Source organism: Balaenoptera ricei, chromosome 16 (genome assembly GCF_028023285.1).
Source record: "Balaenoptera ricei isolate mBalRic1 chromosome 16, mBalRic1.hap2, whole genome shotgun sequence".
Taxonomy (NCBI): Eukaryota; Metazoa; Chordata; class Mammalia; order Artiodactyla; family Balaenopteridae; genus Balaenoptera; species Balaenoptera ricei.
In genome coordinates, this window is record NC_082654.1 from 17,755,363 (window position 1) to 17,774,006 (window position 18,644).

The 18,644-nt window shown below is 40.2% G+C and overlaps 1 protein-coding gene across 12 annotated transcripts in view; it reads right to left on the minus strand.

The window, feature by feature from the left end:
- The window catches only part of VTI1A (vesicle transport through interaction with t-SNAREs 1A), a 415,946-nt gene that overhangs the window by 163,681 nt on the left and 233,621 nt on the right, over positions 1-18,644 (minus strand). For 3 of the 12 annotated variants that reach the window (XM_059899433.1, XM_059899424.1, XM_059899435.1), the window contains one exon: positions 3,888-5,865. The exons of the other annotated variants lie outside the window; for them this stretch is intronic. In XM_059899433.1, coding sequence (XP_059755416.1) covers positions 5,862-5,865 — 4 coding nt within the window. In that variant the 3' untranslated portion in view covers positions 3,888-5,861. Of the gene's footprint in view, positions 1-3,887; positions 5,866-18,644 lie in introns of those variants that run through there. 12 annotated transcript variants of the gene reach the window in all.

The window sequence follows — 18,644 nt, forward strand, 5'->3', positions numbered from 1 at the left end:
TCTGTGAATGAAGGCCGACACAAATTCTCATTTTCCTAGAATCCTGGTTGATAACTGAGTTGGGAAAAGCACGCATTTCTTCATTACAGTGCAGTCGACTGTTCATTTAAATAACAATAACCTGCATAAAAGTCACAAAAGCATCATCTAGCAATTCCACTGTGTTGAAATGCATTATTAGTACTAACAATGCCAAATAGAGTAAATAAATGACTGTCTTCTTATTTTCAGCATTATTCCTGATTACTTAGCTTTATGAAAGGCTAGCATTATTATTACTGGTGCATTCAACACCTTGGTCAATACTGTTTGCTTGGATAACTCTTGAACTGGAAGGGATTTTAAAATAGAGCTATATTCTTTTCTAGGTTATCCAAGGGTGAAAAAACCCCTCCAATCCATTGCTCATGTATCATAGATTTTTAACAGAAAATATTTAAAGAACTCAACTTCTGTTCACTATATATGTGTAAAATCTAAAAGTCCTCATTAAGATAGCACACTTGCAATAGTACTTATTTAAAAATGTAAAATTTACATCAATAGTTTAACTTTACATCAGAAAGTTTCCTACCAAGAACATGCTAATGCTTCAGTTTTTAAAGTTCCTTAAGCTCAAAGTCTGGGCCCTTTTTTTAAAAACTTTTTTCTTTTTTTACTCCCGGAGATATCCTGTACGCCACAAAATGCTACTGACCAACCCTGTTGTAAGAGCACCATCAATCTATCCAGTGAATGGCAAATAAAAAGACAGATTTGAAATCATTCACTCCTGAGGCTCAAGTTTGCTGTGGTTAGATAAAAAGGGGCCTCTCAGGGAAAGATATGAGCAATATTTGGATTTAACAGTGCCTGATTAAAAAGAATGAAATGATACCATTTGCAGCAACATGGATGGACCTGGAGATTATCATACTAAGTGAAGTAAGTCAGAAAGAGAAAGACAAATACCATATGATATCACTTATAAGTGGAATCTAGAATATGACACATATGAACTATTTACAAAACAGGAACACACACACAGACGTAGAGAACAGACTTGTGGTTGCCAAATGGGGGGTGGTGGTGGGGGAGAGGGATGGAGTGGGAGGCTGGGATCAGCAGATGCAAACTATCATATACAGGATGGATGAACAATAAGGTCCTACTGTAGAGCACAGGGAACTATATTCAGTATCCTATAGTAAACCATAATGGAAAAGAATGTGAAAAAAAAATGCATAACTGAGTCACTTTGCTGTACACCAGAAACTAACACAACATTGTAAATCAACCATACTTCAATAAAAAATAAATTAAAAAAACAAACAAAACGAGTGCCTGATTGAGGTATAGCTTTCTTGAAGATGGGGCAACAGGGTATATATGCTTATAAAGTGTTATCATCATAAGGGGAACACCACACACTAGAGTGACTGACTCTCATTCAGACAATGGAGGTGTTTTGGTTCTTGTGTGTGCACTGAAGCCTTGGATTCTGGTGTGGAAAGGGAACTAGAAAGCTTTCGGGCAACAGCAAAATGAGTGAATTAATATTTAGGTAATTTAAAGGATTGCGTGAGCAGAGGAAAATGTTCTTGGAGGGTGTGCGGCACATTATATTTTCCTAAATTGGCGACAAAATATTCCCATCCCACTGATTTTCCACAACCGTGACACCCCTGCCTCAAGAGGCGGAGTCTATGTCCCTTCCCATCGAAACCTGATGGGCCCTTGTGACCGTCTTGAGGAAGAAAATGCAGCAGAGGTGACACTGTGTGACTTCCTAGGCTAGGTTTCAGAAAGGCCACACAGCTTCTGCCAGTCTTGCTCTTGGGGCTCATCTTTGGGGTGTCTAAGCTGGCAAGTCTGAGGCTCCACGCTGTAAGGAAGCCCAGACCAGCTCACGTAGACAGACTACATGGAAAGATTAATAAAGCGATAACAGGAGAAAGTCCCAGCCAGGCTCTAGCTACTGCTGAATCCTATCTCTTCCCAACTGTTCCAGTTCCGGGCTTGATCTGAAGGTAACCTCATGAGAGGTCCCGAGCCAGAATACCCAGCCAAGCTGCTCCTCCACTCCTGACCCACAGAAATTGTGAGAGATGACAATTGTTGTTCTAAGCCGTTCCCTTTTGGGGTGACTCGTTACACAGCAACAGGTAACTGGAAGAGCAGGAAAGGAGACCCGAAAGGCGAGTCATATAAATAACACCAAGGGCATATGTCATTTGGAGCCAAGGCTTTCAAACCATGAGCTGTAGACACGCAGATAAAAGTAATGGAGAGGGCTTCCCTGGTGGCGCAGCGGCTGGGAGTCTGCCTGCCAATGCAGGGGACACGGGTTCGAGCCCTGGTCCGGGAGGATCCCGCGTGCCACGGAGCAACTAAGCCCCGTGCGCCACAACTACTGAGCCTGCGTTCTGGAGCCCGTGTGCTGCAGCTGCTGGGGCCCGCATGCCTAGAGCCCGTGCTCCGCAACGAGAAGCCACCGCGGTGAGAGGCCTGCGCACCGCAGCAGGGACCCAGCACAGCCAAGAATGAAAAAAAAAAAAAAAAAAAAAAAAAAAAATGTAATGGAGAAAGACTCCTTCTAAATCACCAGGTAAAACCCCAACTCACTCATGATTCAGAGCTTATAACTCCTCAGCAGTGGGTCAATGGCCCCTCTTCGTGGAATCTCTGGATTTTCCATGCGGGGGAGCTTAGGGCAGCAAAGGGTAGGAGGGAACCTGCTCTGAAGCTGCATTTACATGGCAGGGGCAGTCCGCTTACTCGGGCAGTGGTGGCAAGGGGCTCATGAGATGCGTAGGGAAGCTACAGCCCCTCTAAGGGACCCACTGATTCCCACCTCACCTTTTTCACTAGTCAGTAAAACCGAACAGTGTGTCGCTTCCGAGCACAACGTATCATTTTCATGCCTCCATTTCCCCGTTTTCTCTTCTTTGGCTAACTTGCGCTTACTCTGCAGATCTCAGGTTGGGCATCACCAAGCCCAGGAAGGCCGACAGGGCTAAGAACTCCTTGTTCTATTTCCATTTATAATAAAATTCCTGTTTAGGTATGCTTTCTTACTACACTGTGTACACTGAGAGATGGATATAAATTATTTATATTTGTATCTTTCGGCCTAAGGTCTGCCTCGTCACAATAGCTGGTGCTCAATTAATGTTTGTGGAAATTAACATGTAAAGACAAGTTGGCTTCAAAGGACGAATCTGATGACAGTGTCTCCATGCTCTTCCCTGATCTCAACTAGAAATCTCTCTCTGTCCTGTGAACTCCCAGGAAAACACTGCATCAGAATTTCTTTCATGTCACCTTGGATCCTCATTCTCCCTACCTCCCACCTGGGGTCCATCTCTTTACCTTGGACCACATTACATGGATTCCTGTAAGATCCCCTTTCCAGACGGTCCACTCCACGGGGGCAGGTTTCTGGGCCAATCCCCATCCCGAGTGCTGAGAGCGGCACTTCCTATGCTGGAGGCGGGTTTGGTAAAGCATGTGTCTTCCCTGTCTCAGTACACTTACAAAGTCATTACTGACTCTGAAACCGCTTCCCTGGGGTTCGCAACTCTGCCTCCGACAAGTCTGCAAATGCACTCGTCTTACATATGTTCAACAGGCGACATCAAGATGGGCTCAAATGATGTGGCAGGACAACCTGCCAAAGTCCTCAGAAGCTTGAAGTAGGTCATCCTCAGGAGCAGTAGCTTTTCATCTACCCAGCAGGTGTGTGTCATCAAATAAATATCATAAAATGTCTTTCAGACAGGAACAAATATCTGGCGGGGAAACAGAAGTACACAGGCTCACTGACTACTGGTCTAGAGGTCTAGACGGAGAGCGTGAGATGTTTTTTCTTAACATATGGAAACCAATATTTTTATTAACGAGAGGATTTCAACCCCACTATTTATTGTCCCCCTGTCCAATCACCTGCCCCATCCACTAGTCCCAATTTTATAACTTCATTTACAAAGGTTTTAACAAAGGGTATTCCTGAAACCCGGCACCACAAAAACGCATTTTCCATGAAACGCTGTGATTTAAAAATAATCATAATGATAGGTAAGCTAATTTGGTTTACTTGGGATTATCTTTCAACCCCTCCCCGTCTTTTTAGCATTTAAATTAGTCATTAGTGTATCTTCCTTCTTTTTGCTGGGAGAGTTTCAGGAGATATTAAAATTCAGTAATTTGTGGTGGTTCATTTTTGTAAGATTAGGGAGAACTTAACAATATGGTACAATTTGTTCTTGAACATCCTTGAGCCTACCCCATCATTACATGCCAAATTACCAGGTATCATTGAAGCTGAATAGAAGAAAAATACACACCTGTGGTTTAACCCAACTTCAAAGTCACGGTTACACTTTAAAAGAGGAAATATTTGAACTCAAATGTGGATATGTTTTGGATTTAATTTTATGTACATTACTTATAATTCCCAAAGCCAAGGATAATTCTAAGAGAACCATGAACACAGTGTACATCATGTGAGATTGAAAAATTGGCTCATAATTATTTCAAGATGAATTATGTAGATCAATACAATTTTTTACTCACATGAAGGATGTCCACTAATATTTTCTGATCTCGTAGTGTTTGCCAGACACTCAGATACCATTTTCCTGACTTTACTGCACCTGAGCACCATCTGAGCTAGTATTTACTTAACTGTTTTCTGTACGTCAAGTTGAAATTGGCCTTTTAAAGAAAAAAATTCACCTCCTCTCAAGCAATAATAACAGTAAAACCATGAGTTTGATAGCTACTTAAATTTGTTCTTTTGGACAAAAACCGGGTAAAAGTAAAAGCTGCCCTGCTCAGAAGAGGCATGACAAGTGGCTGATCCCTTCACCCGATAAATATTTATTCAGCACCTACTATGTGCCAGGCCCTCTTGCAGATGCTAGGGTTATAGCAACAAGCAAAGCAAAGTTCCTGCTCTCACGGAGCTTACTTTCTATAGACGTAGATGCTAATAAACCAGGAAGTATATAAAGCAATTCCAGGGAGTGACATGTGCTATGAAGAAAAATGAAGCAGGGGAAAGGCACAGAGTGATGAGGGGGGATTTGGGCAGAGATCCAAGACAGCATGGAAACCAGTGGGTTGTCCTAAGCAGAGGTAAAAGTCCAGAGTTCATAACATTACCTGTCTCCGTTTCTACTCTTACAAAACTCAGTTATGTCCCAAGATTAAGTCTTAGTGTAATTTATCTTCCTCAGACTGCTTTCCCTGGAGATTGTCTTTCATGGGCTGTTTCCACTGGGGACTGCATTTTTGGGACAGACCGGCCCGGGTGGGGTTACAGCGAGGAGAATTAGACCATCAGAGGTGACAAAGGTGCTGGGGTGGGGTGGGCAGGAAAGAATGGAAGAAAAGGGCTGGGCGCCACAAAACATGGAGAGCATCAAAGACCTCTTTTGCCATTTTGCCTCTTGTCTTAGGGTAGCAACCTCTTAGGAAATTATTTCATATGCCAACCTTGGCATATAGACATGAGTTGTTCAGGACTACTGTAGCATTTTTTTCCCCATTTAAGGTGAAAGAAGCTGGTAAATATGCTTAGATATTTCCTTAAAAATCTGACTCCTGGTTTATCACTGAAAACATCATCGATACTCTAAATGAAACATATTAATAGAAGCATAGTCTGATTTGTAAATAGACGTTTCACTTTGTCCACATATAGTTACTTAGGTTCCTTGGAGGCTGACTGCAGGATGAGAACCCAGCTGGTATCAGGTTTCAGACAAGGAGAGCTGAGTTCTTAAGGCTGATGGACGTGACTGGCTGCAATCCTGGCTGAGACTTGATAGTTGTGTGACTTTGAGCAAGTGACTGAACTTTGCTAAGCCTCAGTTTCCTCATCTGTAAAAGAAAATAATAATGCCTCCCTTACAGGTTTGCTCTGAGGGTTAAATGAAATGAAATGAGATAATGATTATACAGCACTTAGCATTTCAGTGCTCTTAAAATAAATGGCAATTAAGATGACAACAGCAATCATGACAATAACGATGATTAAGAAATCATATGCGGGACTTCCCTGGTGGTGCAGTGGTTAAGAATCCACCTGCCAATGCAGGGGACGCGGGTTCGATCCCTGGTCGGGGAAGATCCCACGTGCCGCAGACCAACTAAGCCCATGCGCCACAACTACTGAGCCCACGTGCTGCAACTACTGAAGCCTGCGGGCCTAGAGACCATGCTTCGCAACAAGAGAAGCCACCGCAATGAGAAGCCTGCGTACCGCAATGAGAAGCCTGCGTGCCGCAACGAGGAGCAGCCCCCACTCGACGCAACTAGAGAAAGCCCGCATGCAGCAACAAAGACCCAACGCAGCCAAAAATAAATAAATTAAAAAAAAAAAAAAGAAATCATACTCAAGGTTCTCCAGTTCTGAAACTGAGAAGGAAAGCCCTGGTCTCTAGGTTCCTAAGAGGCTTAAGAAATAAGTGAGCACTATTACTCTACTGGGCTGGTGAGTGCAGCGCAGTGGTCAGAGAGAGCTAGGAACTGGGGAGGGAGGGGTCATCCAAGTGGACCATGAGCTCAGCCTCCACACCCAGAGGTTCAGAATGGGATGGGCAGGGGGGGCCATTCCAGGCAGTGTCAGGTAGACATGGAAAGAGGTTCCCTGGAGCTAGGACACGGGTCCCGTATCACGAACACAAGATAGGAGTTCAGTGGAACTAAACTCCTGAGTTGACTGGAATGTGTCCCTCGCAGTCTGGGCGTGGTTGTAGAGGCCTCCTCATCTTAGATGCACCTTTTGCTCCACTGAATTTTCAAGGTGCTCAACATCTGTCACCCCAAATTTAAAAATAACAAAAGGAGAGCACATCCTGATGGTCTGAATCCATTAAATCTGCATACAGCACAATGAGATGCTGTGTAATCAAAATCCCTTGACCTGGCAGCAGTCTTCATTAGCAGCAGAAGGAAATCAGTTCATGTTTGCGGGAGGGAGGGGTGGAAGTGAAATGCGAGTGGAAAATCAGGGCGGGGCAAGCCTGTCCCGATGCCAGATTTTCTTTATAGGCCACGTGTTGCACTAAGCACAGCTTCTTTAGAAAGGGAAGTGCCTCTCTGCTCAGTTTCACATCTCCACGCCATTTATTCTTTTTCCTTTCTTCCCCTCTGGATTATACCTTTAGTTGGATTTATATCATTAAGGTGGATTATATCATTTAGTCCACAGATAGTTACTGAGTCCTACTGTGGGCCTAGCAGAGAAATCATTAAGAAGATGAGCATTTCCAGGAAGACTTTGATTTTTGTAACTCCATAGTCCACGAGCTTTTACTAAAAATACATGTTGCTTCTGTATTGGTCCAATCAAAGGAGGTATGCAAAAATAAATTTAAGTTGCTGACTGGATATAATAATATAATGTGACACCTACCACTTTCTGGCTGGTGGTAGGTCACAAACAGAGAAGCAGCCTGGGAACCAGGAGATTTAGGTTTGGTTACTAATTTGGTGACTCATTCAAATGTTGAAGGAGTAGTGAGGGGCTTCCATTCCCTACATTGGACTTATCTTACTGGGCAGCTGTGAGGACTGATCAAGCGATGCTTGTAAGTGATTTCTACTTCCCTGAGAGTAAGTGTCAGATGTCTTCAGCTGGAGAATGGACAGAGAATTGAATAGGATAAAGAGGGACAAGGATTAAAACAGAGAACCACAAAGAGGCATCTGGATAGTAGGAAGGACTGAAATGACGCCTGCTGTGTCGGTTTCTCTCAAACTGTAGCCTCGATCAGTTTGGAGAATTCATTTTCTGTTGTTGTCCCAGAGGACAGCCTATGAGCTGTAAACGACATGGCAGAAAATAAATGACTCAAACAGTCATCACTTTGCTGGCTTACTCCCCATCTTGTTCCCCACAGGATATGAGGTGGCTTACGTGAACCACACCAGTTGTTTGTGGAAGGTCACTGGTCTTGGACTTGACTTTGCCGTTTACTCACTGTATGGCCAGAGAGTAACCTTGAAGCTCACCAAGCTGGTGGACAGTGCATGTGGGAGTGATTTAGCAAGAAGAATGTGCTATAGATACATCAGGGGTGATTATTATTTATAGCAGGAATGCTTTTCATTTAATAGGTTAAATAAAACATGGTAAACAAACAACTAAAAAAAAAAAAAAAGCACAAAGTTTGACCTACACTGACATGGACTCCAGACCTTAACAGTAGAAAGTTTTTCTCACAGTAAGCAAAGCCATGATCTGGTCCTAAAAAACAGTACATTTGTTAAACTGAAAATGCTCTAAATTACTCCATGGTCAGGGCTATTCTGCACAATCTGATGATTTGGGATTTCATCAAATTAATGTCACTAGATATGCCTTATAATTAGGATAAAATATTTGAAAAGTTAAAAAAATGAGGCTATTCATTAACTCATTGATTTTCCTACAGATTGGGAGCCTGAATTTAAATGATACCCAAAAATATAACTAGGTACACTCAAAGAGAGAAGAAGTGGTTGTGAGTCTTTAAATGGAATGCAGTAGTTTAAAATGCTATTACTATTCAGAGTCTCTGAGAACATTAAAACTGCCCATTAAATGAAAATCTAATAATTGGCCCTACTGAATTGTGACATTTTGTAACCTGTTCAGAAATGCAGAAAATTGTGGAAGAAAAGTTCTTTTGAGGCAGAAGTTGATTTGCAATGCAATATTATTCCAAAAGCCAAGGTCCCCATGCTCATACACACAAAAGAACAACAACGCGGAATGACTAACAAAGCTGAGGAAGATTCTGGAAATCAGAGCTAAGGTGTACAGCTCAAGACTCTCCAAGGTAAGTTATGTTACTGGCCTGGAAAAAAATCAACAGGCAACGGCACGAGCTGAGAGTGTATCTCAACTTGGAACTGGCCTCTCTCTGGGCATTGCTTAAAGACATAACCAAGATAGGTCATTCCGTGCTTTTATATAAGCCACCGGCGATCTCCAAACTTACTCTGCAATATCACTAAATAAATAAAATTTAAAGACATTAACTGGAAGAGAATTGATAGTTTCAAATCAGAGGTTTAAAAATTCTCCTGGGCCAGTGGTTACCAAGCATCTTCTATGTGCAGGCAACTGTGTCCAGTACTTTGAGAGTCATACATGAGAGCTCTGCTCTTGCTCTCAAGGAGTTACCGTGTGGTAGGGTGAATGCGACAGGCACTGACGGAAGTAAAACACAGGCATACTATGTAGATACATCCACAGGGGCAGTACAATTAAAGCAACGTGGAGCCCCTCTTGTTGAACGGATCCAGAAAACACAACCTGCTTTCTTTGAGGATGCAGCATGGAGCCAAGATGCTGAAAGATGGGTGGGATTTTGAAGGGGGAGATGGGACGGTAAACGTCCAGGCAGGAGGATGCACAGGAGCCAGGGAAGAGCATGAGGCATGTCTGGGGAGCAGGAAGGATTTGGGTCTGGCTGTAATGCAGGTGACGAGAGGGCAGGGTGGCTGGGAAGGACACAGAGGGACCACAGAAGCCTGCCCAAGGCACCGAGGGACAGTTCTGTCTGAAGATAGACACTGTTAGGGGCACTGGGAACTAGGATAAAAAAAAAGTCTTCATCCATGAACTCTTTACCTATAAAACTACAGGGCTCCATTTTTTGGTCCCTTTTCTGAGGTGTTTGTCAGCAAAGCAACCAGAAGCTGACAAAAGAGGAGGCCCTCCAAAAGGGAAGCAATTACTGGTGACTAAAAGGAGATGAAGGCTAAGAATAATCAGGAATTTATTTATTTATTTATTTATTTATTTATTTAGCCATGCCATGTGGCATGCGGGATCTCAGTTCCCCGACTAGGGATCGAACCCATGCCCCCTGCATTGAAAGGGCAGAGTCTTGACCACTGGACCACCAGGGAAGTCCCAGGCAGGAACTTAAAAGGAGGAAGGTGATAGAGCCAAAGGAGAAAATATGCTGGAGAGAAGGTGGTCTAATCAGGAACGTGATGGTAGATCCTCTCATCTACCTCCCTCACCCCCCAAAGCTAATCCCAAAGAAAACCTACTACAGAAATTTGAGGGCCAGCAAGCCCACGGTTTAGAAACAATGGGGTCAACCATGGGGACGGCACAAACTTGCGAGCTCTGGATTTCTACCCACAAATTAAGAATTGTTCTTTGCAGTCCCATGAGGGAAACTGTGTAAGAAACATCCGTTTAGGAGAATATTTCATGTCAAGGGGAGACGTTCACAGTAAATTGCTAAGTGGGAAAGGCTACAAAATGAATACCTATATACACAACATGACTTTTGTATAAATATGATGAGTAACACTTATTGGTATATTTGGCCATCAAAAACTAGATCACCAAATGGTGGAAATATTTTAAATATGCCATGTCATGCAAAATTTCCTTTAATTCTTACTTGGAATATTCAGTGACTTTTCTAGCAGAAGTACTGCATAATGCTTCAGTTAGTATGCAGAATACATCCTTTAGATCTTATCTCTGGTAAGAAGAATAACTAAAACAAAGAATCCTATCAATGATGTAGCTGACATGGCATAAAATATTAGAGATGAGTGTTTGCATTTTTACCACTTTCGGGAAAATAGTCCTCTGGGTAAGGAATGCACAGAGTCTTACTTGAAAAAAATGAAGCATTAACACAGATATTCTCATGCTCACGTTAACTCTTGTAATTAATGTAACTTGTTTACCTAGACCTGTTACTCCAGTTATTTAAATATGTTCAAGCATAAATTATGAATTCTGCACATCAGGGTATGGTGGAGGCCCAGTCTTTTTAAAAATACAAATGTTTCTGGGTTCTTTTGTATTTCAACAAACCCACAGTACGACACATACTGTACACACATACTACAGAATTATTCTATTTTGCATGTGAGATTACATATTTTATAAACCTGGCTTAACACAGTGGAAGGATGGGTCTAGACGTTTATATGAGAGAGAAGTAATGACTTCATGTTTAACCTCTTGAATGTTATCAGGAAAGAACTGTCTTTTTAATTTTATTTCTTTTTGGCCGCACTGCACGGCATGTGGGATCTTAGTTCCCTGACCAGGGATCGAACCTGTGCCCCCTGCAGTGGAAGGGTGGGGTCTTAACCACTAGACCACCAGGGAAGTCCCTGGAAAGAACTGTCTTAACGGGAAAGAAAGAAAAAAACTTTGGGGTGAAGAATGTTATCAACCTTTTACCTAAATAAACTTCACCGGGAACAGGGTTGAAAAAGTCCACCATAAACTTAATAAAGTGCAACCAGGACTACAGCTGCTAATTCTGGTCTGATGTTTTACAGCTGACGGTAGAAAAAAAAAAGGCAAAAATGTGAACCAAACAGACTTTTATAAGCTAAACCGAGATAAATAATTCTGGCAGACTCTATATTCTTTGTGTTAAAATACATAACCTGCCAAACGAGGAGAGTAACTTAAAACATTTTATTTGGCGTAACAGGAATCACAGACAAGTTTCTAAAACTTAAAATGCCAATGAAATATTCAATTGTTTGTAGGTAAAATATGCATAGAAAAAGGCGGGGAGAATGCATTCTCAAGTGTTAACAATGGTTCAGTAGATTATGAGGCTTAACAGGGAGTTTTATTTTGTGCTCTATACCTTGCAGAAGTGTCAAGATATTCAATAAGAAATATGAAATTAATATTTTTTAAATGTGTAGGTTCTTCTGTTTTGTATTACAAATATTTCAATAAACCCATCATTTCTTAATATAAGAAAACTGTGGGAAATATAACAAAACCAGAATATTCTGAAGTCTATTTTAAGCAAGTGGGAATAACACGGCAAACAGTGCCTTGTGTACAGGATGAAAATTTCCATTACTTTAAAGAAACGTTGGCTGCTGGTCTGCTTCTGGGGCGGCAGAGCAGGTCTGGGTTTGGGACATTGCATGACAGGTAGGGGTGAGGTTAGGCTACTCTGAAAACACATGAAAGATGGGTAAGTAGTGGATTGGTAGCAGAATCCAGGTTTCTTTAGGGCATATCAGTTGTAAGGGAAGCAGTTACGGTTCAGAGCGGGAAAGGCCGTACGTAGTATGGTGGGAGATGACCTGGAGGGAATGAGGGAGAAACACTTCCAAGTTTGGGATTGACATGTAAACACTGCTATATTTAAAAGAGATAACCAACAAGGACCTACTGTAAAAAAAAAAAAAAAAAAAAAAAAAAAAGATTAAAAAAGAAATCCTTTCATGAGGGCCAATATATGTGAAGTAATAGCTCTCTTTTCAGCTTAAACTACAGACTGTCTTCCTTCAGTTTAGTTCGAATGACAAAATATTAAAAGTACAGAGAACAAAGTCGGTTAAGACTTACTAAGAGCTCTCCACCAAATGAAACAGGCATCAATGGCAGAGGCACAACGGTTATTTAATTAGCACACGTTGATTAATTTAACCCATGGAACCAGTCTCCTGTTACTGCTAATTTTGTTTTTGAAGTCAAATGAAACAAAGTAGCTGAAGAGTAGTTAAACGTGTCCAGTCTCTTCATCCCTAAGGCTATGAGGACGGGTAGCCCTCCACCACTGAGGTGTTCTGAGATGTTCTCAGGAGGTGGTGACTTCCCCTTAAAAACCCGAATACCAATGGGCCTGTTAGTAGCACTTTCCCTAACGAGACACGTGAGAGAAGAGTATAATTTGTAATTATTTTCAAATATTCCCTAAGAAAGTGAGGATGGTCTGTTAAAAAGCTTGCGATGGAAAGAAATGCTAGGCTGTATTTGTGACACCTTGCCTAACAAGAAAAGCAGTAGACAGAAGATTGAGGCGTATAGGTACACCTCATTTTTTTGTGCTTCACGGATATTGTGTTTTTTACAATTTGAAGATTCGTGGCAACCCTGTGTCAAGCAAGTCTACTGGTGCCATTTTTCAACAGCTTTTGCTCACTTCATGTTTCTGTGTCCCATTTTGGTAATTCTTGCAATACTTCAAGCTTTTTCATTTTATTATATTTGTTGTAGCGATCTGTGATCAGTGATCTTTGAGGTTACTACTACGACTCGCTGAAGGCTCAGACAATGGTTAGCATGTTTCAGCAAATGAAGTATTTTTTAATTAAATATGTACATTTTTTAAAAGACATAAATGCTACTGCACACTGAAGAGACTGCAGAATAGTGTAAATGTAATTTTTATGTGCATTTGGAAACCAAAAAATTCGTGTGACTCGCTTTATTGCAGTGGTCTGGAACTGAACCTACAGTATCTCTGAGGTATGCCTGTATTTGCAGGTTAGCAATGGTTTTGAAACTTGGAAAAAAAAAACTTTTTTTTTTTTTTTTTTGATAAAACTTTTCTTCAAGGATTATTGACACGCCCAACAGAAGATCAGATTAACATGGAGCTGCTCCAGATAGAATCCTGCTTGTCTGGTCTCTGCTTCCTCCTTGGCAACCTTTACGTGCATAAGCAAAATTTTAGGATTCCTTGCAATACAATTTGAGAATCACTATTTCACAGCATCCCTGGGGGATACTGTGCATTGGCTCATTCCATACATTTCCGGATCCCTTTTAACAGCTTTCTTTGACTGGGAAGGCTAGAAACCTAAAAACTACATTTTTGAGATTCTCTTGCAACCAACCAGGTTCCGGGTATCACCCAGGTTCTGCAAGGCAGATGTCTGGGCAAGACTTGGCAAGGGAATGTGAGCAATATGAGGCACTTGCATGGGAGGAAACAGGCACTTCTGGTAAATGTGTGTGTGTGTGTGTGTGTGTGTGTGTGTGTGTGTGTGTGTGTGCGTGTGTATAGGAGAGGAGGTTGCATTTGGCCCTTCTGGGACAGCTTTGGTAGAGATTGTGGAGTCCGGTTCCTGTATCCTGGGTGCCATTCGGGGTAAGACTGCAGCAGTGAGCAGTCCCAGGAGAGTCCGATTCGTCTCTTCTGCTGCTCTGTAGCATCCAAAAGAGCTTCACCGGCTTTCCTAAGGACTCTATACGCTATTCTAATAAATCTCTTTCTGCTTAAATTAGATAGATGATTCTGTCCTCCTGAATCTAAGAACTCTGACCAAGACAAGCATCAGAAAATAGACCCTAATTATCTCATTGCCTCATATGAAGTATCTTCCACATCTCCCCATGTTTGCATCCCTACTGAACCTAGCACTATTTTTATCACATAGATACTGAATAAACATTAGTTAAATCACATCACTATAGCATAGCATTATGCTGGATTACTTTTAACATCATTCAGCTACTTATTAGATCGTGAGACAAGGTCTAAATAATGTAGGGAAGACACACCTCAATAAGCAAGGGGTTGAACCATTATAATTTTTAACTGTGCATTTATCGAGGTAAAGAAAGCAAGGCATTAAAAACAATAGTCTCAATTTCTCGTCATTTGGAGGGGAACAGAAACAAGTCAAAAGCTGTCTTTTTAAGATATAACAGAGAGACAGACAGGAATGTAAAATTATTATGGTGATTGGCAACAAATCTGAATTTGATCACTGTAGAATGACATACTTAAATTTCTATGTCTTGTCAAAAAATAACAAGAAAAAAGAAAATGAAAAAATGGGCCCTTTAATCTTTAAAAATAATATCAGCATGGTGTCATATATATATATATATATATATATATATGAGTATTATCTAAGTATTTGATTACTGACAGCTAGTTTTCTTCATTTTGGAAAAGACTATGTGAAAGGACTTCCCTTTCCTACATTTTATACACAAACTATTTCATTTTCTAAAAGTGGTTGGACAAAGGGTCAGATGATAACTTTAAATATTTAAACTGGTCACTGACAGTCAAGTAGTGAGGAACTTCTCTAGTTTATTGTTAAGTATGGACTGCCTTAGAGGTAACCTTAAGTACATGGCACGGCTTCCTAATGAGTTATTAGTTATGAAATTATGAAGTAATTTAGAATTTTAAATAAGACTGGAGAATAGACTGGGGTATAACAAATTAAAAGCACCGTAATTATGCAATATCATGAGATGTATTAGGTAGTCATGCTATGCATATATCAAAAATACATGAATAAAACGAACATATTAATAAAAAGCTGTCTGGCCCTTTAAGACCTCAACACTAATTGGAAAGGATTTTGACAGAACATCCTGAATAACTTTCATTATATCAGTTTTGGCAAGCTATTTTTCAGCTACCTAAATGATGATTATTTCTACACTCCACAGTGCATCTATCAAAATCTACGATCTGAAAAATATCATTAGTGAGGATGAGTGAAGTGGCAGTTGTTCAAATGGTACAACCTGAATTTGAATTTATTAGTGTGATGTAGGTGATATGTATGGGGTGTTTTATTTTCTGATATTTTACCTATATATTGTCCCCTTAAGATATATCACACATTTACATGTTGTACATTAATTATATATGTTATGCGTTATATTCCAAATTCTAGCCCTATTTTTAAGGTCACGCATTCAGATCACTCTAAAAACTCTTCCCAAAGTGTGATGATTTAATGGATTTAATTCTTAAAGAAAAACATTTCATAGCAAGGGCAGATTAACCTCACAATGAAAACAAACACATCCAGTAGTAGATATTATTGGTGAAAAGTGTAAAAGGTATAATTTTGCCTATAATAGCTTACTCCTGTAACCAAGACACAGATTTATCCATCTTTGCTTTGTTGTTGGGCTTAAAGTCATTGAAAATTCAAAGAACCAGATCACTACTTAGTTTAAAATAAGAAAGGTCTAGCCAAAAAGCAAGTCCAACTAGTTAACACCAGAGAGTACCAAGTGCCTATTATAGGAATACAGTTTATTAAGGGTAAAGAAAACCCCAGGCAGCTGTGTGACATATTAATGCCTTTAACTATTCTTGATTTTAATACTGAATTTGGTTCCACTAAAGTTCTCCCCTTGAGGTGAACTGTTATGTGTATCTTTTTCATAGATGGCCATTGGTGCCATGCTTGTTGAAGGATATTATTCTGTAAATACCTAGGCTTTAACTTTCACCAAAATGGAAGCCTTACTCAATAAATAAGCAACTCACCCCAGGTCATGAAGTTAGATATTAGAAAAAGGAGGATATTGCAGCCGAAGTTGACTGTGCCCCCTTACCCCACTCAAATTCCCCCAGACAAGGAGGCCTTTACTTCCTGGTTCTTTTAGTTGGGGTCTTGACTCATGGACTTCATATACTCCCTTTTCCTTTTCTCACTGAGAAGAAAACTCTCATACAGTATATTCATGATCATGCTGCTACGGTATAAATTAAGTTTATGAATGATGTCCTTCACTTATTGCCCCTTTCTCTCACACAGTGATATTTGTAACTCACGAGCTGTAGGATTTCCAAAGCTGAGTGATTTGTAATGTAATACTTCTAGAATCTCCAGAGTAATTTCAGCATTAGTTACAAATAAAAGTTGGCTCTCTGCAACTCTTAACCTTGGGAACATGAACCTTTAAGACTTGGAGATCAAATACCAACATTCCCCTAGGACTGCTGTACACATCTGCATTTCTGGACATAGGACTTTTTTTGTTCCTAATCAAGTATAATCTCACTTCATAACTTCTACTTTTGGCTCAGTGCTACCTAGATTTCCAGGCAAGCAAAAAAAATGAGGGCTGAGGATTTTGTGCTTAGAGGTTTGGAAATTTGGCAAATGTTACATTAAAATGGGAGTATTTGATCTTGAACCTCAACAGAGTGAAATTCAGTTAAAACACAAAGAAACCAAAGTAAGGCTTTATGTATTCCAAATCTGCACCTGTATTTTGATGTTGCCAGGTATTTGTACTAAGAATTCTGTGTACAGGGCAAAAGGGAATGAAGAGCCTCCCAAATTTTCCTCTGGGATCTTCCAGCCATTTGCAGTAATCACTAATTCTTGCTTACATCTATGAGTCAGGCATCCAAGTGTTGCTATTCCTGGCTGGTCCTGTTCTGTGTTTAAATGGTCTGATTGTTAGTCTTTGCATCTGGGTCCAAACCAATTTCACATGGAAAGTTAGTTCAACGATTCCAATCACCTTTAAGTTATCCTTAAAGACAGCTAAGAAGATAGCTTGAGTTATTAATATACAATTATGAAAACTGCCCTTCCAACTCACCAAACTCAAGGGTGTCATTCTTCATACAATTTCCTAAATATTGACCTTCTAGGATCCAGTCAATGAAGTAGAGTTTATTTTCAAATAATTTAATTTAACATCCATTAACCTTCTTTGGGACCTGAAAGCCATGGAATTTAAATGATTCTTATATTCAGATAATTATGAGAACAGGTTACTTGTAAAAGAACATTTCCATGAAGATTTAGCCAGGCAGCACACTTTATAGGCCTGAATTTCATCAAGGTGGGGGAACAGACTAAATGTGGATTTAATTTACAAATGTTTTCATACAACACCCATAACTTTTATTTCTTGTTATGTTATCCATTCTATAATGTTAAAAAAACAAAGAAACAAACAATCACACAGCAGCATAACCAGGAATTATTAGGGGAAGACTATACTTCATCCAAAATTGACTTATACAATAGCTGTAGTTTGTCTATGAACTCATTTATTGTTATTGGTTGAGAGCCAATATGAGTAATGGATAAAAAGCATGGGTTTTATTTGGAATCAGGCTTGCTCTAGTTCTGTTACTTATTAGTTCTTTGACTCTGGGTATGTTCATTATGCTTTTTAGACCTTAGTTTCCTCATCTGTCAAACTGGTTACTGTAAAGATTAAGAGAGACAATTTACTAAAAAGTGCCTAGTATAGGCTGGCTCATAACTATTTCTCAATAAATGGAAGTTACTTTTCATTTGTCAGTATCTTTCCTCCTCTGCAAGCTCTTTGATAGAAAGAGCCATTTCTGGTACTTCCTTGTACATGTAACAGGACTTAGTCTTGTAACATGGTAGGAAAAACACTGCCTGTAGATGTCAGGGGACCAGCAGTCAAGCTCACTACCTGCTGGCTATGCAATTTCTGGCAGAGTTCTTAAGATGTCTGTTCTTAGTTTGCCTCTCTCTGGAATGGGGATATGCTTACATCCCTCTCAATGTTCTGATAGGAACGTAGAAAGATATGGATTTGTAAACTGTAGAGCACAGCTTAGATTTAGGTTATTGTCACTCTTTTATTCTACTTAAATTAAGAGTAATTAAATAGTAATTTTTTAAGCACTTACTATGTGCTGGACGTACACAGTGATTTATAAGTGTTGTATCATTTAATCCTTACAACAACTCAATAAAGTAGGTACTGTCACTATTCCCATTTTTCAGATGAGGAAACCTAAGCTGACTCAAACTCAAGCAGTCTGGCTCAGAAGCCCACACTCTAAACCACTGTTACATATAGAATCCTATAATTTTAGGAGGAAGAGACAACCTTTTATGAATCCACCAATGGCAGGTCTAGGGGGTCAGAGTGACGAGGAGGCAGTCACCTTGCCTAAGAGGATGGCAGACGCCACAAACAAAAAGAAGAGAGAGGATCCAAGCAATCAGACTCATGTAAGCAAGGCGAGGTCACAAATTTTCCATTTATATTCAGATTTCTGCAACACAAATACCCCATTCCTGTACATATATTTTCAGCTCTGCTGAAACTGCCAAGTAAGATGTAAGAGAAAAAACTCAGCTAAATTCTACATCTGGCCATGAGT